Here is a 24,130-nt window from a genome sequence, read left to right as displayed (position 1 = left end):
GATGGAAAGCACAGAGGATTAAGAAAAATTAACTGTATAGATAGGTAGAGTCCAGGAAATGCTGCTTGGTTTTTTGTAGAGGAGTGCTACAAATGAGGGAAGGTAGGCACTGCTGGAAGTCCATGATTACCACCAGGTGCTGGGAAGTACACCAGGAGCTGCTGTTGCAGCCCTTGGGCTCTGTGACACATGGTTGCCTGCATGCTGAGCACACAGTGCATAAACCAGAAAGGTTATGAGTACAATTAGCTCAATTAGGAAGACAAGTTTTATGAACAGTTATTTATACATTGAGTGAAGATCTATTGGTATCTGAGCTTCATTACTTATTCCACTGAAAGACTGGGATAAAAGCAGGTATTTGTGTTTGGCAACTGATGGTTCAAAGATTCATAGAATGGTCTAGGTTGGAAGAGACCTCAAAGATCATTTAGTTGCAACCCTCTGCCACGGGCAGGGACACCTTCCACCAGCCCAGGTTGTTCAAGGTCCCATCCAGCCTGGCCTTGAACACCTTCACAGAGGGGGCATCCACAACCTCCCTGGGCAACCTGTTCCAGTGCCTCCCCACCCTCACTGTAAGGAATTTCTGATAAATAAGACCATCCAGTGGCAACCACTGATTTTCCTCCACCACTTCTTCCCACAAAGCCACTTAGCACATAAACTTAAGCAGCCTAAAAGGCACTCACTTGTCCTCCTGAACTACCAGTTTGAAGAAGTGCAGGCTTCCCTGTAAACACAAATGTGTTCCTGAGGGCAGCACATCATCCACTGATTTTATTGCCAATAGAGATCTATTACTATCATCTCACATAGTCCAGGTAACTTTACAAGCAAACCTTGCTGTAGTTTTCCTCTCCCATTACATTGACAGCAAAGGTCATCTGTCTCCCTTGCAGCTGACCCCAGCAATAGAAGAGGTTAACCAGCCTACAAGGTAGCACAGAAATTCAGAAGCATTGTTGGTTCAGTGTTGCTATTACCAGGGCAAAAGGAAAATTGCAGAGCAGCCCACCAGCTAAAATGCACCGAATTGGAAGGAAAATCAGCAGCACACCTAGGGCATAATGCTCACCAGCCAACTCCAAGAAGAAGGAACAGCAGATTTCAAAGGGGGACCTAACTTTCTGTGTTGGCACCTGCTGAAGGTCCCCCACTGCTCTCCAAGGAGGTTTCAGTGCATCTCAGTGTCCTGTGCTATTATTATGTCAGCATTTCTCCTGCTAAATCCCTTTCCTGTGCAGTTTGAAATCCAGCCACTGTAATTCTGTGTGTGCTGAAAACAAGGCTGAGCTATTTTTTTTTCCCTAGTGTTTTTTCTTCCATTTTTCTTGTTAATATATTAATAACCTGGCTTAAAGACATCAGTACTTGCAAGCAACTCCCCCACCTCAAGCCACTGTGGTTTGGGTGCAGTGGGACTACAACGTGGCTTTCATTCATGACCTTTGGAGGTCCCTTCCAAGCCAGCCCATTCTATGATTCTATGACAATACACAAAGCTTTTACAATCTTCAGACAGCAAACTGCCATCTCCAAAATGTATCTCTACGAGCTTGTGGCTATTACAAAATCCCTGTGGAGCGCTCTGAACCATCCAAACTGTCTAGGGCATGGTTTGGAAGGCCAGTTAGAAATGAATTACAATAGTCAATAAGGGATGCAATTACTGGAAGCAGGTTCTTCTGACATTTACATTTTGCTAACTGTCAAATGCTGTTTATGAAATGTGTTATCATTTCCCTTCTGAAGTAGCAGAAGGTTGTGTATACCTTATAAGAGTAATACACAGGGGTTTTAAGTCCCCTACTTGGCCATATTCTAACTAGATACATTTACTGCAGGTAGAACTGTAAATGCCATGTTGCACTATTCATATTTACAAGTAGAAAGATGGGAAATTGTCAAGCAGCAGAGCAAGACTCCCAGTTGGCCAGAGGCATCTTTCAGAGGAAGCTGTGGACAGTGCACACAATTCCTGTAATGCATAAGAAAGGCTCTGGCTGTCGCCATTTTCAAATGCAGGTGCAGACTGGGCTGCTTTTCAGGGTGCTCTGCATATTTTTATCAGGGCAGTCTTCAGAAATCCTCTGCATGATCTAAGACCCTACACCTTTTATAAAAAGTTCCTATAAACAGGTAATTCTTAATTAAAGGCTAATCCCCAAGATTTATACTTTAATTCCAAACACTGAAAGCTAAGGGCCAGATCACAGTGTCACAGTGTATCAGAGGTTGGAAGGGACCTCCAGAGATCATCAGGTCCAACCCCCCTGCCAGAGCAGGATCACTTAGGGTAGTCTGCACAGGAATACATCCAGCTGGGTTTAGAAAGGCTGCAGAGAAGGAGACTCCACAACCCCCCTGGGCAGCCTGTTCCAGTGCTCTGTCACCCTCACTGTAAAGAAGTTTCTCCTCATGTTGAGCTGAAATCTTCTCTGTTCCAGTCTGAACCCATTGTTCCTTGGCTTATCACTGTGAACCACCCAAAAGAGCCTGGCCCTCTCCACCTGACACCCACCCCTCAGATATTGATAGACATTGATCATCAGATCATCATTGATAGACACTGATCATCAGATCAGTCTCTTCTTCTCCAGACTAAACAGCCCCAGGGCTCTCAGTCTCTCTTCACAGGGGAGATGCTCAAGTCCCCTAAGCATCCTCCTGGCTCTCCCTTGGACTCTCTCCAGCAGGTCTCTGTCTCTCTTGAACTGGGGAGCCCCAAACTGGACACAGGATTGCAGCTGTGGTCTCAGCAGGGCAGAGCAGAGAGGTAGAAGAACTTCCCTAGCCCTGCTGGACACACCTGTCTTGATGCATCCCAGGGTCCCATTGGCTCTCTTGGCCACAAGAGCACATTCTTGTCCCATGCAGAACTTGCTGCCCACCAGCACTCCAAGGTCTTTCTGTGTGGAGCTGCTTTCCAGCAGGGCAGCCTCTAACCTGTCCTGGTGCCTGCTGTTATTCCTCCCCAGATGTAGGACCTTGTAGATGCCCCTTGGAAAATCTCTGAGATGCACAACTGCAGTAGCTCCTCCTCATAAACCCTCGGGCATGGAAAAGTCCTTCATTTACTGTCCTGGCAGATGCCCTCCATTGCTCCTCCATCCCTTTCTCATGGATCAGTACACAATGGGTGGCTCACTCCTGGAATGCCAGGCTGACATGGTACAAGGCATGGTTGGATTTGACCTGGGCAACCAACTCCCAAGCCCCTCCAAGGCAACCACAGAAATGACAGATGGCCAGAAAAACAATTTCATGAGTTGGATCTACAAGGCACTAAATGGGCTGTCCTCATCCCAGGCAAATGCCACCTGCAAGAGGCTCCACAGACCTACATGACAGGCTGCAACCACAAGGTAGCAGCAGTCCCAGCAGCACTGAGTTTAACAGGTTTGTAGCATGGGAGTGTTTTAAGGGAGGATTTGAAGAGAAAATCACAAACTCAGAGATTGCACTGGGTTGGAAGGGACCCTTAAAGGTCATCTTGTCCAACTCCCCTGCAGGCATCAGGGACAGCTCCAACCAGATCAGGTTGCTCAGGGCTACATCAATCTGATCTTGAGTATCTCCAGGGATGAGGCCTCAATCACATCCCTGGGCAGCCTGTCCCAGTATTTCACCATTCTCATTGTGAAGAACTTCCTCCTAATGTCCACCCTACATCTTCCCTGCTCCAGTTTCAAACCATTGGCCCTGTCACTCCAAGCCCTTCTAAACAGTCCCTCCCCAGTCTTCCTGTAGGTCCCCTTCAGGTACTAGATGGCTGCTCTAAGGTCTCTCCTGAGCCTTCTCCTCTCCAGGGCAAACAATCCCAACTCCCTCAGCCTGTCTCCATAGGAGAGGTGCTCCACTCCTCCAATCATCTTGGTGGCCCTTCTCTGGACCCACTCCATCAGGTCCATGGCTTTCTTGTGGTGAGGGCCCCAGGACTGGCCAGGGGGGTCTACATGAGTATGTGCAAAGGATTCTTCTGAAGTCTGATGGGCAGGATGGGAAGAGTCTCAGGGTTGTTTATTTGAAAACCGAGCAACTGAATGACGAAAGTTGGTACTGTGGAATTGTGATGGCTTAAGACTGTAATTTTTAATTTTTCTTCAAAAAGTTCAAGCAGAGAAAGTGCAAGAATGTAAATAAGTCACTATTGGGTGTAAGAAAGCAAAATAATGATTATTCTATACACTTCTATTGGAGAGGGAGAAATGGTTAAGTATCTCTATTGAAAATAGATTTGGGCAGTTCGCAGCTTGCTGGGTTTCAGTCTGGCTGCTGCTTCTTTTCTGGCTGAAGATAACACAATGACCTTGACAAGGTAACAGCCTCTCTGCTTCTTGACTCCCTGCCTTCTGCCAGGGGGTTCAGGGGGGATTCCTTCTGGTTAGGGGGGAGGTCCCTTGGGGGAAGCAAAAGGGGCTTGGTTGTGCTTTTCTGTTGATTGTACATATCTGCAAACGTTGTGAATAGTGTCTGTTTGTACAGATTCATTGCATTGCGTCATAGATTGTAGATTTGCATGTAAATACAGCTTGCATTTGCTTCCAGACTGAGCTACCCTGGTCATTGTCGGTGTGGGACGGGGATTTCAGCTCTGACACTGTTACAGGAATGACTCCTTAAAAGTGGATGAAGAGTCCTGCAGAGCCTGGGAAAAGCAGTCAGGCAGTGGGCTGATAAAAGAGAGAAGGCAGATTCGGTGTAGGAATGCAAAGCGTGACACGATCGGAAGAATAAGCTGAGGCAGCAAGCTTGGCAGTCACGATGGCTCTCGAAAACAACAGTCACATTTGTCAAGGACAAGGAAAAGGAAAACAACTGAGACACAAGATGAAGAGAGGGAGGGCTGTGGTTTAAACTCTGCTTTGACAACAAATGCCCTATTTCAGAGCAGTGAAGAAGAGCCTGCAAGAATTGAAGCCACCCTGCATGTGAGAATCAAAACCAACGCCGAGTCAAAAAGGCTGCTGGATTTCCAGAGCTGAATAATAGATGGTGCTGATATTTTCCTCAGCACTCTGAAAAGGAGGTCAGAGAAAGCACCTTTGGGAGTCAGGATTAAAAGGCCTGGGTTTAGCCTTGTTCAGCTTGAACTGTTGGCTAAACATGTAAGGAGAGACAGCTCAAGATTTGAACAGGAGCAAACAGGGCTGGCATCATTTGGTTTGACACGGTATCAAATTTATATTTGCAAATGAAGGAAGTCTGATCAAAAGCACAGCAGGGAGAAAAAGGGATCAAGGACAGAGAGCGCTTGGGAAAGCCCAGATGAAAACCCCAGCAGAGAGAAAGAGAAATTAGAAACACAGGGATAAAATCCAGAGATGAGAGTCAGGGTGGCCAGGAAGAAGGATTTTGTTCAAAATAAGCTGATAAATTAAGGATGCTAACAAAGTGCTCCACCTGAGATCAGCCATGAAGAGGAACTTTGCCATTTCACAGGAATGAACAGAACAAGACTCAGCTCTGGGAGCCTCTGGCCTGGAGCTGAGAGCCCCCAGGCAGGGGCCGTTCCCAATCTCCTTGCCAATACCATGCACTGGCAAGCACAGAAATTCAGTGAACTGATCACATCATCTCCCCCCTGCTCACTCTGCAGAGCAAGCAGAGAAAATTAATTCCTGCTTTTATTTCTATTTCTGAATATTCAGAGATGCTCAGTGATAGAGACTTGACAGTTTGACATTTCATCTGCTCCAGCACATGTGCTTCAAGGAAGAACCACAGATCCATAACCATACCTCCACTTCTGGTCCAAGATGCCAGAACCAACAGCTTTCCAGTAAAGCCAAGAAGTACCTCTGGTAGATTTGAAACGAGGCATCCTCTGCCAACAGTGACAATTTTAATCTTGCTAGAATTTTCTTTCAGCCAAGTTCAGCTGTCCTGTTAGCGATCTATCAGCAGAATTAACACCACCCCTTACATCCAAACAGAGAAGAGCAGCAAAGCCAGGGGTTATCACCACAAACCTGATAAAGTCTAAGAACCAGCTGGAAAATGCTTTACAGAAGCCTTAGCAACAACTTGGAAAAATCTGTGCACTGTAAGGTCAAGAGAGATTAAAAGGTCAGGGAGATGGGTAAGATGAAGGTATCTAAACCTGTGGCTGGATTGTTATCAGGGCCACAACATTATCTCACTGGAAGAGAACAATCTGAGGCCAGCAGGATTATCACCACCTACTAGGGGTATTAGTTATTTGGACACTATCAAGAGTTAAAGCAGAAGCACAATCATGAGCTCTGTAGCAAATATAGAAAGGCATGATCATGTCTGTGTATGAAATCACAGAATGTTAGGGGTTGGAAGGGACCTCCAGAGATCACTGAGTCCAAGCCCCAGAGCAAGATCACCCAGGGCAATTAGAAAGAAGTTTTAATGTATACCTCATTACCTGAATGTAGCAGAAAAATCACAGAATCATAGAATGGTTTGGGCTGGAAGGGACCTTCAAAGGTCAGCTAGTCCAACTCCCTCTGCAGCTGAGCAGAAACATCCTCCAGTAGATGATGTTGCCCAGAGCCCTGTCAAGCCTCACCTTGAATATCTCCAGAGGAAGGGCCTCAACCACCTCCCTGGGCAACCTGTTCCAGTGTTCCACCACCCTCATGGTGCAAAAATTGTTCCTAACATCCAATCTAAATCTGCTCTCTAATTTCAAACCATTGCCCCTCATCCTATCACTGCAAGGCCTTTGCAAACAGTCCTTCTCTAGCCTTCTTGTAGCCCCCTTCAGGTACTGGAAGACAGCTCTAAGGTCTCCCTGGAGCCTTCTCTTTTCCAGGCTGAACAATCCCAGCTCCCTCAGCCTGTCCTCAGAAAATATTTCCCCAAGTATTTTATGGAATCTAATTATTATTTTTAAATACATTTTTGGGAGAGTAACCAACAGTAAACAAAGATTTATTGTTACATAAATAAACAATGAGACAATTACAGCCTCTTTATGGAGACCATATTAGTCATGCACATCTAATGAAGCATTACTAAGCTATCACAGGGAGATAGCCTGATATGTGTGATTAACAAAATAATACTCATAAATAGCTAATGAACAATGAAGGTCCTTTAAAAATTCTGCATATCTTGCTATATTGAGAGTTATGAGGTTTGCTGCTTTCCAAGGAACACAGTCACCACTAAGTTCCACCCAGCAAGAGGAGAGCATTGAACAGCACAATGCAACCATTTGTGGGGTTGCTTTTGAAAACACAAAAGAACTCTCATGGAAGCTGACTAATGAAGAACACATTTCAGCTTGTGCCAGACTCTGTTTGAGAGATGATGTCTTGAGATGTCAACAGGGTGCAGGAAGAATACGACAGAACAAATAATCAAAAATTATTGCCATCTAATATGCAGCCAGGAAGTCTCTGAAGTGGCATTAGGTAGAAGTCTGGGTTTAGTAACAATTGCAGTAGATACATGAAAAAAAACACAATAATCTTAGAATCAGAGAATCACTAAGGCTGGAAATGACCTTTAAGATGATCAAGTCCAACCATAGTCTAACTACCATGACCACTAAAACCATGTCCTGAAGCACCACAGCATAACACCTCCAGGCATGGTGACTCCACCACCTTCCTAGGCAGCCCGGTCCAACCCCTCACCACTCCCTTAGCAAAGTTTTTCCTAATGTCCAATCTAAAGCTCCCCTGGCACAACTTAAAGCCATTTCCTCTTATCCTAACAATGTACTTCCTTTAGGTGAGGTACACAATTGGCAGACACTCTGCAGAAGGCAGGTGGGATGGATGGCCAGCATAGGAGGGTAGATAGAAAAGATCCTTTTGTGAGAAAAGACAGGGTCAAAGCCCATGACAGTGACAATTTCTGGCATACAACAGGAGAACATGACATATAATTTTGAATGATACAGTGAATGTTGGGACTTGAACAGCAGAGCAGTCTGTGAAGGTGTGTGAACGTGAGCAGACTCCTCCAGCAGAAGGAGGAGTCTATATAAGAACGTGTGCCAAGTACAGGCTTGCACCTCAGCAGAGGTGAGCTCTGCTCAGCAGGGCTCTTCTATCACATTCCAAATACATTGACAAGTATTTGAAAAAGTGGTCTGAAGGGACCTGTTTAGATTATTCCATGTGACTGGACGATGAAATGTTGAGAGAGGAGCGTTACATCTTATTGCACTGCTCTAGAATCATAGAATCAGTCAGGGTTGGAAGGGACCACAAGGATCAGCCAGTTCCAACCCCCTGCCATGGGCAGGGACACCTCACACTAGATCAGGCTGGCCAGATCTAGATAAACTCAAGTCTGGGGATGTGGAGGCTGAGAGATTTTATTGCTCTCTATAAGTACCTGAAAGGAGATTATAGTGAGGTGGGGGTTGGTCTCTTCTCACTAACATAAAGTGATAAAACATGAGGAAATGGTCTCAAGTTGCACTAGAGGAGTTTTAGGTTGGACATTTGGAACAATTTCTTTACTGCATGAGTGATCACACATCACAAACTCACAGCAAATACTTCCAGTGAATTTCTTGCTGAAATAATTTCTTCCCAAATAACATTCCACCTTCAACCTAATCTCTTTGTGGATAAATTTACTCAAAGGGCAGAATTCCTGATGGCTGGAATAACAGCATTATTAAAATCAATAATTTTTTGGGGTGAATATTAGGTTTGGAACATATTGAGGAGAGTTGTAAAGTACATGGGGAAAAGCCCTGCTTATAATTTTCACCTAGAGCCCGCCATCAATAATGAATTATGGAGCAATTTCCCTAAATCATCTGCATGATGTCAGCTATGACACTGCCAATTTTAAAAAATTTGCTAGTTTTGAGCTACAAATTGATTTTTTATTGTGATAAATGAAAATCCAATAGTAGCCCACAAGACACTAAAGATACAGAAGCCTACATTTCTTCAGAAGAGTTTTCCTCTTTTCTGTCACACCAGACTGCCATTATGGCAGACATGATAGCAGCAGCCAAGGATAAAAATTACCTCTCTGGAGAGGTAAATAACCATTCCAAACAAACAGTAAATGAGCACTGTGGCCCAAAATGACCTTTTGGGAATTCCAAAATCATGGACATGCAACTAAAGGAGAAAGCAGTGTGAGGGCTCTTAAAGGAGGAGAAGGCAAATGCAAGGTTTTGCAGGTGGGGGTTGATCTCTTCTCCTTAGTATCAGGTGGTGGGAGAGGAAATGGTCTGAAGTTGTGCCAGGGGAGGTTTAGGTTGGAGATTGGGACAAATTTCTTTCCTGCAAGAGTGGTCAGGCATTGCAACAGGCTGCCCAGGGAGGTGGTAGACTCACTATCCTGGAGGTGTTCAAGAAATGAGTGGCCATGGTACTTGGGGACATGGTTGAATGGCCGTGGTGGTACTGGGTTGGACTCAATGATCCCAGAGATCTTTTCCAACCAAAACAATTCTATGATTCTCTGGTTTCCCAGGCTGTTCCCTACTAAGAACATTCTTTTCTTTGTTGCATGAATGTAAACATCAGCCTCCAAACTTTATAAACCCTTAAGGTTAACACGGGTATCAGGTAATCTGTGTGAGCAAAACACAACCTTTCAGCAACCCCTCTTGCTTCCTTCCCACCAAAAGAGCCAGGCTAGGCGATTGCACACCCTTGGTTTTGCCAGCATGTGGGATTTGTTTTGTTGCTTCTGAATCAAGACCAGGATTACCAGGGTCCTGCACCACCTAACTGAATCATCCTCATTTTGCCTTCTGGGAGGCTCCACATTATAAGCAGTAATTCTGCTTTTTTTGGGGGTGATTTAGCATGCAGCCATCGAGCTGAGATTACACAGAGGCTACAATTTTACTACTACAACAGCTGGCATCTGTTAGCATTACACCACGAGGAGCCAAAGCTGTATGGATGAGCCCCATCAGCCCTGAATATTTGTCTCTCGTACAGCACTGCTCCTGCAGGCTCAGAGGGCCACAGACACTGGTGGGCTCTGTCCACCAGCTGTTGTTGGTGCTACCAAGTGCATTTCTGATGCTGAGATGGTATGTGGTGATCAGTAGAAACAAGAATGAGATGACAGATGTAGCTTGGATGAGAGATGCTATGAGAAGAGCAGGACAAGGACATGAAACTTTGGGACACAGAGATGTCCAAGGTGTGGGAAAAAGCCAAAGGGATGGTGGCTGTGAAGAAGCAGCACCTCTGCTTCACAAGTTGGTAGAGAAAGCACAATTCAGCTTTCAAAAATCACACAAAACCTGATGTGCAAAGTTTCCCTCTGTCACAGTTTCTGTTTCAAGAAAGACAATTCAATACTCCTGCCCATCACTCTCACAGCTCAGGTGCAGACATCTGGAAGGTGGATTTAAAGGTTTCAGTCTAAGCCTCAGTTGAGTGACTGGCAGGGTTACTATAAGGATGACACAGTTATGTCAGATTTAGAGCACAGGGTATCAAAGTTATGAAATGAAGGAGACTTGTTCTCATGTCCCCACCTCCCTAGCTGCAGATAGGAGAGTGAAAGACACTTCAGGAAAGGCAGTTTGGCTTAACCACACCTTTGCTTCTGAACACATCCCCTTTCCCCTCCTTCTTTTAAGAAAATAAATCCAATGGCTGTGTTTTTTTTTTTGGCTGAGTATCCTAACAAAATAACTCTCTGCTCTTTCCTCTTGTCCCTTCGTGTCCAGGAGGCTAGGGAGAGGGGCAGGGAGTGGGAAGCTATTAGCAGTTCCCCTGGTTTAGGGCCAGGTGGGTTCTTGTGCTGTTTATAAATTGTAAATACCTGTAAATATTGTAAATGTTTTGTACATATTCCTTTCATTTCATTGTAGGTTGGAGTTTTGCTTGCAAATACAGCTTCCAACTGGGCTGGGCTGGCAATTTAATGTTGGGGGGAATTTTCCACCCACCACAACTCTGCTCCATAGGCTGACTGGGGCTGGTTACTCTCTAGTCACAATAACAAGCACATCATCACATAGTTAAGTACTGCCCTAATTAATATCAGTTTATTAGAGACCCAACCACAACTGCACTGGCAGCCCTAACCTGGACATTTCCTGCCTTCTTGTGAGCACAGGCTGTAACCCCAGCAATGTTCTCTTAACCACTGCTTTGGTAGGAATCCTTTACACATGCTGTACACAACACACTCCAAATGAGCTTTTCATTACTAACTGCTTGTATTATGTATCAGTCAGCTCAATGACATTGATTTTCTAATAATATAAATTAACTGGCAAAGATAATTTCATCTATCATCAGTGGGGTTTTATTTCTGGCGTCATGTTAAATAGTTAATCTTTCAAAAGATTAAATCAAGGGCTTCTTAACATTCAAGGCAGAGCTTAAACTGCTGTAAAAATCTCCTTAATTAGGATTAAAACAGTTTGTGTGTTGTGGCTTTCTGTCTAAGTAGTATAATGTTTTGCTTAGTTTGTTTTTTGTTTTGGTTTGTTTTTTTTTAATCTTTCAGAGCAATTTAGGGAAAAATCAAACATGATATTGCTGTGGCAAAGACATGCATGGAAGCCTTCTGCTATTTCTGAGGTGCTGCCTGGCAGGCTCAAGCAGCAGCCTCAACATTTCCAGTGCCTTCTACCTCCAATTCTATACAATATACACTTTTGCTACCATCAACAAGACAAAAACTCTGATTCCTCTGGTTCCTGCCTACCTCACAGAAGAGCATCATTGCTGTTCAAAGGAATACATCACCTTATGGAGACTACAGCTGAATTCATGTGGCATTAAGGAAGGACCTGATAGAAATTCTTACCATACCCCATGGGCATCTTCAGGGCAACCCTAGCTAAGTGTGTTCCACTCCCAGGAGCTCTCCCAGCTTCATTTTCTCTTCCTAGTTCAGGTATCATGGGGAAAAAGCTTCCCTCTCCCCCCTGTTGCAGCTTGTTTCAACCCCTCAGCCTCCCATGACACAAAGGGGCCCAATCTCAGGCAATTTTCTTTTCTAATCCTAATCTCAATCCCCTGTTATTAGACTGTCAGCACTCATTTCACCTGTACTGCCAAGAGGTCTTCAGCAGCACCCAGAGGATGGGTGCAGTTGTGCTTTCTCATCCAGGCTGGGAGAGAAAACCCATATGGACACAGCCACCAGTCTGTACTGCTAAAGCCTTCTGCAAACAGTGGGTTGGTATTTCCAAGAAGCAATTCTTTAGCTGGCAGGAGGAAAACAAATACCCCCTTGCCACTTTCTGGACTGGGAGCTGTGAGTGTTTATGCACATAAGGAGCATCTTGTGTACCCAGGTGGTTCTGCAGAAGCATCCAGGCCAAGGCTTTACAGTCAGCTACATCCCCATGCTACACTCTACACCTCAGTCATCCAATGGCTTGCTCTGATGTCTGACAACCCTTTATCAAGCTTCTCAGATGCTTCAACGTTGTGCTTCCACTGGTGAGATACCACTGCCCAGCCAAGGAAATGCTTACAGAGAAACATTCATGGCAAGATTCAGCTTTGTGCCATTACATGACCATTTTACTTACCCCTGTCTTTTCATCAAAGATTTTGATTCCCCCAAAGGAAACTGTTAAGAAGATTTTTTGTTTATGTTCTCCTTTCGAACGAGCCGCAGCGACGATTCCCTGTTGAAACAAAGAACAGTTTTTGGCTGGCTCCATCAACTCTTCTACACAAACATCTGCCTGGGGACCATTCCCCACTTTTCTAGGAACACTTAAGGGCTTTCTAAGAACAGTCCCCCTCTTACTTCTGGCTTCCTTGCTTTTTTTTCAAGGTACCACATCTCTTTACACTACTCAGACAGCATTTCAAATGCATTCCAGCTTCCAAGCCCTGCATTAGCTAATCCTCCATGAAATTTGTTTTCATGGAAGCTGAAGGTCATTCCTAGCACACTTTCCCCAGCTATAAGCTGTTTTGTTTTCTTTCTCTCTCTTTTTTTTGATTCCAGGAAAAAAACCCCAACAAGCAGCAGAGGGAAAAAATGCCAACAGCTTAAGCTTACTTCATGGCTATACTTATCTGCAACAAGCAAATGGAGCTGTTTCTAGAAGAAAAATAGTTTTCTCAACATTGAACTGTATCTCTGCTGTAAAAAACTACTATTGAGGGTTAGATTTTTTCCTAATCTTACACTTTTATTCATAAGGAAACTTCCTGATATGCATCTCAGGCATTATTTGCCCACAGTGTAACTACAACATCAACTTACAATTCCACTTCTGGGGAGCCTGCCCTAGCAATAACACTGTACTAAGATCAAATGTAATCAGTTGCACTAGTAAATTAATGCAAATTGAATCACAGAATGGCTCAGGTTGGGAGGGACCTCAGACATCATCTACTCCAACCTCCCCATTATTGGCTGGGACACCTCTCAACCAGACTCAGCTGCTCAAGCCCTCATCCAACCTGGCCTTCAACAGCCCCAGGGAGGAGGCATCCACAACCTGCCCGGGCAGCCTATTCCACAGTCCCTCTACCTTCCTACTGAAGAACTTCTTCCTAAGCTCCAGTCTAACCCTACTCTCCCTCAGCTTCAAGCCATTCCCCCTTGTCCTGACTCTAGACACCCTGATGAAAAGTCCCTCTGCAGCCTTCCTGTAGGATCACTTCAGCTATTGGAAGGCAGCTCTAAGGTCCCCCTGGAGTCTTTTCTTCTCCATGCTGAACACCCCCAGCTCCCTCAGCCTATCCTCACAGCAGAGGTGCTCCAGCCCTTGGCTCATCTTTGTGGCCTCCTCTGGACTCACTCCAACAGCTTGTGTCCTTCCTATAATTTAGCCTTTACCTGGTGCTCTGCAATTTCCACATTTTACCAACCACTACTTTAACGTTTTAAGATCTTCATGAGGTTGTTCTCGTTACACAGACACGAAAATTAAAGAGAAAAAATGGAGTCATTTGTCAAAATCACCCCAAAACTTCGTGCCTGGCCTTAAAACTCATCTTGTTAGACCTTAGGTTTCCAGAGCCCACAACTTCATGCTCTGCTGCCTTACATATGAAGATGAATTTCTAATGCTCCCTTCCCTCAGCAGTTGTAGTCATTTCTCAACAACTCTGTTCAGATCAATTCTGCCACTTTGCAAGCAGGTATCTGGGAGATGTGGAAACACTAAGCCATGGAGAAGAGACACAAAAAGGCTTGTGCAGCGAAAGAGCTACAACTCTCTCCAGTTGCTTCCAGGAACTATGAAATGATGGGAAATAGCCAGTATACAAATAAACCAGACAGGATTATCATGGCCCATGTGAAAAATCAACAGTGCACTTGATGACCTGGAAGGTCTTTTCCAACCTGGTTAATTCTGTGATTCTGTGATTCTAGAAGGAGTTAAGTTTGGGCTTGTGATTAATTGTTCAGAACTGGTTTGTAAATTATCTACCAGGTCTTGCCCTTAGATTGTTGAACCATGTGATGGATGGCATCATGATTAACCACCTACTCACAGAATCACAGAATCAACCAGGTTGGAAAAGACCTCAGAGATCATCAAGTCCAAACTATTACCCAACACCACCTGACAACTAATCCATGGCTCCAAGTGCCACAGCCAAGCTTTTCTTGAACACCTCCAGGGATGGTGACTCCACCACCTCCCTGGGCAGCACATTCCAATGGCCAATTACTCTTTCTGGGAAGAACTTTCTCCTCACCTTGAGCCTAAACTTCCCCTGGCACAGCTTGAGACTGTGTCCTCTTGTTCTGCTGCTGGTTGCCTGGGAGAAGAGACCAACCCCCATGTGGCTGCAACCTCCCTTCAGGTAGTTGTAGACAGCAATAAGATCTGCCCTGAACCTACTCTTCTCCAGGCTAAACAACCTCAGCTCCTGAAAACTGGAACCCTGCCAGTGGGTAGTGTAAAAGTTACTGTTTAGTGATTTCTCCTCCTGAAAAAACTAGTAATGGGAGATCCATCAGCTCTCATGGCAGATTGCTGGGAAGAGGACTGAAAGGTGAAAAAAGGGAAAAAAATTTGCAGAGGGTTTACTCTTAGACCTAGCTTGTAACCCTGCAGTGCAGTGGGAGGCTAATGGCTAACACTGCACTCAAGAAAAACACAACCAATTCTTCCTCATCAACCACTCCAGCTCTTCCACCTTTCCCAGGGCCACATAAAGGATTCTTCCTATAGACAACTCTTATGCCCTTTGAGGGTTGTAAGGAGAGACTGAGCCAGAGAATCCAGCATGCTCCAGAAAGTCCACCCTCCCACAAACCACCAGAGTTTTCAGACTGTCTTCTCTTTGAGCTTGCAGTCTACTCAAAATCTGCTTTTGTCACTGCTCCAGTTCTTTCCCATAACTCTGTGGACTCCTCTTTATCTTCTCATGCCCTGTCCTCTCCCTGCACTTTTGTAAGCCATTAATGATGCCATTTCAGGTGCAAGACATTCTCCTCCCACTGAAGACACCAGTTCCCCCCTGTGTCTGGCTACCTACACCCCACACTGTCACTCACCCCTTTCTGCCTGTGCTGGCAGGAAAGAACAGTCAGAGGCTGGGCTGTAGCTGATTAGCACTGTCACGTGAAATGTTTAATACACCATTCTTCTTCACAGTCATTTACCTCCCCTTTTGCATAATAAAATTATTCAATTTGCAGACGTGCTGTTCATAATTAGAGGACAAACTGCAGTGGTGTCAATCATGACTAATCACTAAACTCTCAGAGAGAATACATGAAAATTAAACTGGGATAAGCAACAGCAGCAGCCAGGAGTTTGAGTCAGATTGGTTGATTTCAATACATCATTAACCAGAGTGAGATTCACAAAAGCAGAAAAAGGCAGAAGTTCAAGCTGAAGTTTGCTCCCCTTGATGTTAAGCATTGAAAGTTTCACTGCACCTTGAGCTTCATCATGGAGTCTTGGCATAACTTGTCCCCTCGTGCAGCAGAGACCTCATCTATCCCAATCAGCTTGGCTTTGTATCGGACACCGTCACCTTTAAACCTCTTTATTAAAGTGGCTTCACTGCGATCCTGACCTGAAAAAGAGAGGAAAGGCACCAAGGAAACCTGCATCAGTGGCAAAGGAAACACCCACAGAACAAACAGCCACAATGAAGGGGCTGTTCAAGTGGCTTCACTGCGATCCCGACCTGAACAGAGAGAAAAGGAAACAGGGAAACCTGCATCAGCGGCAAAGGAAATACCCACAGAACAAATAGTCACAATTAAGTGGCAAATTAGATCTAACTCCCACCTAAACACCTAAACATGCAAACATTTCAATACAATTAGAAGAAAAGTACCAGTTCAATAAAGCCTTTTGGCCTCCCTGCCTGAAATGAAGTCACAGTGGAATTGGTGCCATACAAAATCTCCTGCAAGAAATTTGCACACAAATGAGGTTTACAGGAAGAAGAGATAAGCCTGAATCAGACCTCGTGGATCGGAAAACTTCTCATCTGCATGGCTTGTTTTTAATCCCAGGACACTGGAGAATTCTTCATTTTGCAGGCAAAACTCTAATAAAAACATGCTGCTATTTCCTCCTACACCAGCTTATCACAGAATGGTAGGGGTTGGAAGGGACCCCCTGAGATCATCCAGCCCACCCCCCCTGCCAGAGTAGGATCACCTAGGGCAGGTCACACAGGAAGGCATCCAGTGAGACTGGAAAGTCTCCAGAGAAGGAGATTACACAACCTCTCTGGGCAGCCTGTTCCAGGGCTCCAGCACCCTCACCATAAAGAAGCATCTCCTCATGCTGAGGCAGAACCTCCTATGTTTTAGCTTGTTCCTCGTCCTAATACTGGGCACCATCTGGCACCTTCATCTGGACACCCACCCCTCAGATATTTATAAACACTGATCAGATCCCTCTCAGCCTTCTCTTCTCCAAACTAAACAGCCCCAGGGCTCTCAGTCTCTCTTCATAGCAGAGATGTTCCAAGTCTCAGAACCATCCTCATAGCTCTCTGTTGGACTCCCTCCAGCAGATTCCTGTCTCTCTTGAACTGGGGAGCTCAAAACTGGACACAGTATTGCAAGTGTGGTGTTAGCAGGGCAGAGCAGAGGGGCAGGAGAACCTCCCTAGACCTGCTGGACACACTTTTCTTATGCCCCCCCCCAGGATGCCCTCTTTGCCACAAGGGCACATTGCTGTCCCATGGAGAACTTGCTGTCCATCAGGACTCCAAGGTCTTGCTCCATGGAGCTGCTTTGCAAGCAGGATGAGCCCCTAGTCTGTGCTGGTGCCTGGTGTTATTCCTCCCCAGATGCAGGTCTCTGTATTTGTCCTTACTCAACTTGGTGATGTTCCCCTTCACCCAGCTCTGCAGCCTGTCCAGATCTTGTTGGATGGCAGCACAGCCTGAGGGGGTGTCAGCCAACCCTCCCAGTTTTGTATCATCAGCAAACTTGCTGAGGGTCCATGCTATGCAGCAATTTTTATACTATTAGCATTTGTCTGATGGGTTGATATTATTATAATTACTATTATTATTATTACTATTATTAGCCTCTGGAATGTTGCTTCTCCAAAGCCCCCCCCACAAGAAATGCTGTCTCCTTGTTCTGTTCTTCCTGCTTAGAGACACACACAGAGAAACAACCTAACCAAAAAGTCACCTCTCACAGGCTCACCCTAAGAAGCTTGAAAAAAACCAAAAAACATAAGAAGTTTCTTAATGACAAAAGCAATCAGGGAGTAAGGTAGCTCAGTACTGATAAGGCCAATGTAGATAAGGTGCAAAGCTCAGTCTGGCCTGAACCACACGACAATGACACCATGAAAGGAACATCTTTGTCAGCAACTGACTATCTGCAATCGAGTTTATAGTGTGTCTTAGCTGGAAGAAATATGTTAGTTAGGGAATTAGTCTTCTGCAAATTGATTAAAGATATATTTTGCAGCTGTCTGTGGAATTTCTTGCTAGGATCTCAAAAAAAAAAAAGCAGCAGTGAGCTGTAAATAATTGCAACTGAAGAAGTAACCAAACAAACAACATCCAAAGCACGAGGCAGGGAGCAAAAATCGGAGAACTTAAAGGATCTGAAGTTTCTTGGACCCAACAATTCCCCCAGAAAGCTTGCCTAAACATGGCCTGAGATTGCTAACATTTATACTTTTAACCCCAGGAGCTCTAGTCACAGATTTTGCCCTGTCCTTCCAGACAGTATAAGAAACGAACAGAGCTGGGGTCTGCTATAAATGAGCCATAGGCAAGAATCTAGCCTGAGACACCTATAGTTGAGAATTTTGGCCCAAAGGTCAGGTTTAAGCAGCTGTGCAGCTGGATTTTGATATGCAGAAATAAGGAAGCTTTGGGATAAAAAGCTGTTTTGTTTTGCTATTAAAAAACACCTTTTCCCTTTTCCAGCAGTGTTACACACCCACCAAGTGGATGGCTAAGCCAGATTCAAACCTATGGAACTGAAATGTTTACAATACCATCATGAGAAAACCCAGAAGCATTCATGACCAATAAAGAGTAATTCCAAATGAAGATCCTAATTTGGCTCTCCTGCCCCCAGAATCCAGCACAGCCTGTGCTGTGAACTAATGGATGTTAAATGTATGTTAAGAAAGAAAGCTATTTTAAGCATACTGAGATCTTTGGGGTTGTTTGAGCACACAAATACTACTTCATTCCATGAAAAGTATCAGCTCAGAGCAATGTTTTAATGCCTCATTTATAGCCCCTTAAGAATGAGGCAGCTCCTAAGTGATGCTGTGATAATTCAGCGGCCACCCAACTGTTTCCCTTGATTTGTTTTTACTTCAGCTCCCTTAAAAGAATTAAACTGGGCTGAAACTTCATGCTTTTACATTAGATTTTATTAACAAAAAATTAAAAACCTAATGAGACACAGATGATACATCAGAAACTCATAGCAGTGCTAATATCAATCCCCAGGGAAACACCAAGGCAGATGCTGGCACCGCCAGCTAAGAACAACGAAGAACCAGTTTCCACTCGCAGCCTCCAGAGTGGGGCAGGAGAGGGGAACATCTGGAGACACAACCAAGTACAAGGATAACAGTGGACTTTTCCATATGCCTTTGATACTTACAAAGATACCCTGTTGATTTGCAATAAATAAAATCCAATTCCAACAGCTTTCTTGCCAACAATTTTCAACCCTCCGTCTCCCTTGCAGCCAAAGGCAGCTGTTAGCTAACAGCACGAGCATGTAAGTGTTCAAGAGTGGTTCTGGGGTCCAAGTCTTGATGGTGGCCTTGCATTCATCAGTCAGTTGAGCATTTACACTTATTCCAACCTCTGATCTATTTTGCTGCACGTAACTAAATCCCTGCCATTAATAACCCACTCAAACACAACTCATGGCTCTGTTTCCTTACGCACAAGTCCCATGTCAATTATGACCCAGATTAAGTAGGATAAAGTGCTTTGGGGAGAAATGACTGGGAAAAAAAAATCATCAACCTGAAAATGATGTAGATATTTGAAACTGCAAATTACTAGAGACTACAAATTCATCCATAAAACCCTAGAGCATATGTCCCATGAAAAAGCACTGAGCAGGCACACACACACAGCCTGCCCTATATCATAAGGCAGCCATCTGCAACAGTCATCATTTCTCAGCACAGATCCAGATCTCCCTCTGATTGGACTTGCAAATTTTTGCTGCTGTAATCAGCACTGAAAAACTTTCTACCTGCCTGGAAAATTACCAAACACTGTCAAGCACAGCCCATGTTACAGCACCTGTGAGATGGCAATTTGTGTGGGGTGATACCTCATACTTTATCAGGCAGTCTAGAAATAGGACGGCAGGGAATAGTTTAAAGCTGAGTAGGTCTAGACTGGATCTCAGGATCTTTGGTGTGAGGGTGGTGGGACTCTGGAACAGGCTGCCCAGAAAAGGTGTAGAATCCTTCTCTCTGGGGGTGTTGAAGGACAGCTTGGATGAGGCTTTGAGCAGCTGAGTCTAGTTGAGAAGTGTCCCTGCCCATGGTGGGGAGGTTGGAGCAGATGATCTCTGAGGTCCCCTTCCAACATAAGCCATTCTCTGATTCTGTTAAGTCCAGACTCTGATAAACATCTCATCACTGAAACAAAAAAGTCTTGCTTGATTTTTCTTTTTGGGGGGGTGGGGGGTGTGGGTTTGTTGTTTGGGTTTTTTTAATGACAGTTCTTGAAGAAGGTTTGAAACTGCATAAATAAGAGATGCCTGAATTCTTCTGAAGCTTTGGAGGAGGGTGTGTGATAACATGAAACCACTAAACCACAGAGCTGTGCCTGTGCCAGAAGCCTGCCCAGGAAAGTGCTGCTGCTTTCTTTCCACATGGAGACAATCTTCTCTGCAGCTCCTGCCTTTGTCACTGGAGACCCACTGTCACAGTTGGCTCCCCAGCCATCCCCTGCCACTGTGCCTACTTGGTGCCACACTGTGGGAAGGATTATCCTGGGCTGCACTTACTGCCCAAGCTCAGTTTTACCTGAATAAGAAGCAGTTGCATCTTGGGGCTTTCACTCTCAGCTGGCCTTCCTCAAACTACAAATAACATCTCAAGGGTAGGAAGCAGGACATTCACAAATCAACTAAGAGGATTTTATGGAAAACCGAAGCTTGAGGTCTCAAATCACTGTATCAAAACCAGAAGCACATGTTTAATGCCAACCACTTCTTCCCACAACACATTTCCTGAGACCTCACTTGAGGATTTCTTGGCTGGAGAACACCACAGCTGCCAAAGTCATAACGGGTGAGCAGCTGATGCCCATCCCAGTTGTCCACCATACCCTGCACACAGGTAGGGATCTACTCAGCATTCTGTTTCAGAGGATCAGCACCACTACATCACTCTAAATGATCTCAAACTCAATTCCTCTATTAAAAACCTTTTTTAACTTCAAGACCAGTGGGTATTTTCCACTGGTTTGCTCTAAAATGCTTACGTGAATTGCTTTTCATAAATTACATCTGTTTGCAACTCGACACAAGCACTTTACAACCCAAAACAGAACAAGATTATTAACACAATTAAAACTGATTTGATCCTCATGCCCCACACTGACAAAAAAAATTGTGAAAGCTAAAAGCCAGCTAACAAAAACGTTGCATAAATTCAGTTTAGGGAGGTGGTAACTTTTAATTAGAAAATGTGCCACTGTTGACACAGGTGAGGAAATGTTTTGTTTGCAGCATATAGATTTACAATCCTCAGAGCCCCTTAAAATGTAAATGGAAGAGTAATTATTTTATCTGTTTCCAGAGATGTCACCAATTCACCATATGTGCTCCAGCTGGAGCCACTGCTCCTGCATGAGTAGGAAAACATGACCTTTGCTGCTGAGATGTGACACTGCACGTGGACTTCCACAGCTTTTCTAAGAGAACAATAAATTCCCAGAGCTGGGTGATGCAATGTGCTTCTGAGCTTGCATCTAAAGTAGAGAGAGGCTCATCATGGGCATTAAGGTACTTTAGCCATATCAGTAAAGCTACTGCAGAAGTCAAGACCTAATAAAGCTACTGCAGAAGTCAAGACCTAATAACAATCATTCTTATTCAAGGCAATATACCTTAATTAAACTAAGGTTCAGGTCTCAAGCAAGCCACCAGAGAGAGACCTGAACCCCAACCCTCAACCCAAGTACATGCAATCTCAAGACATGACTGGTGAAGAAAATTCAAAAGGAACATAAGCTATTGTGGAAGACCCAGGTCAGAGCAGCCCCAGCTGAGTGCTCCCTGGCCTGCAAACATCAGCTGCAGTCACTGGAGCTGCTTGGGGAGCTGCTCCCAGGGTGTTACCATCACAGCAGCACACCAGCTGCCATTCAAGCCTGACTTTAACATCAAGAGGGAGAGCTGTGTCTGCATTAGGTTATCTGGATCCATGGAATGTTGTCATATTTTGCAGGCTGCAACTCACTCAAGGTACTGTGTATTCTTCCAGGTACTGTGAGGGTTTCAAGAAGACTTACACTCAACTCTTGGTACATTTGATTACTCTTGATTTCAGCTCTTAGCCCAACAGATTACCATGCTAACATTGTAGCTGCCTTCAAATACCTCAAAGGATCATACAGGAAGGTTGCAGAGGGACTTTTCATGAGGGTGTCCACAATGGGACAAGAGGCAGTAGTTTGAAGCTGAAGGAGAGTAGGTTTAGACTGGATCTTAGGAAGAAGTTCTTCAGTAGGAGCGTGATAAGACTCTGGAATAGGCTGCCCAGGGATGTTGTGGATGCCTCCTCCTTGGGGGTGTTCAAGGCCAGGCTAGACAAGGTCTAGTTGAGAGGTGTCCCTGCCCATGGCAGGGAGTTTGGAGTAGATGATCTCTAAAGTTCCTTCCCACCTAGGCCATTCTATGTATCAATATGCTAACATTTAGAGCAAATGCTGTTCATTCTCCCAGGGCATCTGGAAGTGAGTGTATTTTCTAAACAGAGAAAGAAAACAACCCCAAACAATCCCTGCAACAAGCACTCTGTTGCATCTCCTGTGCGCTCCTTCACAGCGCTCGCTGAGCTAAACCAACAGCCCTGGAAGTGGCTGCATCCTTTATTTAAATGTGTGAAACCCTCAGGGCATAATCTGAATTTCTTGATTTTATGACTCCAAAATATATAATGATATTATCAGCAAAGTCAATAACATGCTCCCGGCAATCAATGTGCTGAAGAATGAGACACCACTGCTTTTCCACCCCCACCCCCTGACTCCTTTTTTCTAACTAATAAACTGTCAAAGTTGTAACCATCACCCATTGAAATGATAAACCTGAAATAACACCTCCTTATATCTCACAGGGCTGAAAAAAAACAATCACATGCACACTTAGAAGCATCTTCATGGGGACAATTAGCATTTTTATAGCACCAGCGCAGGGGAAAATACAAAACACTGCGGTGCAGAATGACCTCTAAGGCACTGCACTGGCTGAAGACTCCTAAATTAATTGCTAAGTGAAAGATATTTCCCATCACTTGTGCACACACATATATATGCTCCTACATCCACATCCATATGCATCAGACTGTTAGGTATTTGCAGGTAGGCTGCTGCACGTGGTGCACAGCTTCATTTGCTATCAGTTATCTAATGAAAAAATTCACAGCAATTTTAATCAGCTACAGAAAAAAAAAACCCACAACAAACAAAACCAACAAACCACAAGCACACAAGCAGGTGTAAAAGAGAAACTACTCATATGTAATTATATCTGCCTTCAGCAGAGCAATTCAGGAAGGAAGCATGAAAAGCTCAATGACATTGCTCTCCCCTGATGGCACATTTTGCTCAACGGCTTCATACAACGACAAGTCCAATGCAGAGGGCTCACAACTGTCCGGCACACAAAGGGTGACACCACACAGAACCAAAGAATGGGTTGGGTTGGAAAGGACCCCCCGAGGACAGCTAGTTCAACCACTCTGCAGTCAGCAGGGGCATCCTCCACTAGATCAGGTTGCTCCAAGCCTTGTCAAGCCTGACCTTGAGTATCTGGAGGGATGGGGCCTCAACCACCTCCCTGGGCAACCTGTTCCAGTGTTCCACCACTCTCATGGTGCAGAATTTGTTCCTAACATCCAATCTAAATCTCCTCTTCTCTCATTTCAAATCATTGCCCCTCGTCCTGTCACTGATGGCCTTTGTAAACAGTCCCTCTGCAGCTTTCTTGTAGCCCCTTTCAGGTACTGGCAGGCTGCTATTAGGTCTCCCTGGAGCATTCTCTTCTCCAGGCTGAACAACCCTAGCTCCATCAGCTTGTTCTCATAGGAGAGGTTCTCCAGCTCCACGATCATCTTCATGGCCCTCCTCTGGACCCGCTCCACCAGGTCCATGTCCTTCCTGTGTTGAGGGCTCCAGAGCTGGATGAAGTACTCCTGGTGAGGTCTTACCAGAGCAAATGCATTTTGATACCAAGACCACCCCACCTTGAGAACACAATTCTTTCCTCATTGGCATAGAAAAGTTTGGTGCAGCATCCTTATTTGGGATTTTAAAACCGAAAAACAACCCCCAATTTCTCAGCTCCTTCTGCTATCTGTTAATCTAATTTTTGATCTTTTCTGCTAGAGGTAGAAAACTTTTGAGTTGCCAGATGGTCTGCGTGTCAGTGTCTTTGGGAGCAGGATGGCCCAACCCCACCATGCTGAACCTGCAGGTCTGACAGAGAAAAAAGAAAATTTTTCTCCTTTTTTAACAGAACATTTCAGAAAGCACATCAAACCTAGCAGCAGATGTGC

The 24,130-nt window shown here is 44.7% G+C and overlaps 1 protein-coding gene across 4 annotated transcripts in view; it reads right to left on the bottom strand.

Annotated features, from left to right (window-relative positions):
• DAB1 (DAB adaptor protein 1) overlaps positions 1 to 24,130 on the bottom strand; it is a 140,888-nt gene that overhangs the window by 51,738 nt on the left and 65,020 nt on the right. For all 4 annotated transcript variants that reach the window (XM_054384372.1, XM_054384373.1, XM_054384374.1 and 1 more), the window contains exons 2-3: positions 15,805 to 15,944; positions 12,476 to 12,574 (exon numbers count right to left, since the gene is read on the bottom strand). In XM_054384372.1, the coding sequence (XP_054240347.1) occupies positions 12,476 to 12,574; positions 15,805 to 15,944 (239 nt within the window). The remainder of the gene's footprint in view (positions 1 to 12,475; positions 12,575 to 15,804; positions 15,945 to 24,130) is intronic.

Source organism: Indicator indicator, chromosome 10, assembly GCF_027791375.1.
Source record: "Indicator indicator isolate 239-I01 chromosome 10, UM_Iind_1.1, whole genome shotgun sequence".
Classification (NCBI taxonomy): domain Eukaryota; kingdom Metazoa; phylum Chordata; class Aves; order Piciformes; family Indicatoridae; genus Indicator; species Indicator indicator.
Note: the sequence above shows the minus strand (reverse complement) of the source record. Positions and strands in the feature narration are given on the sequence as shown.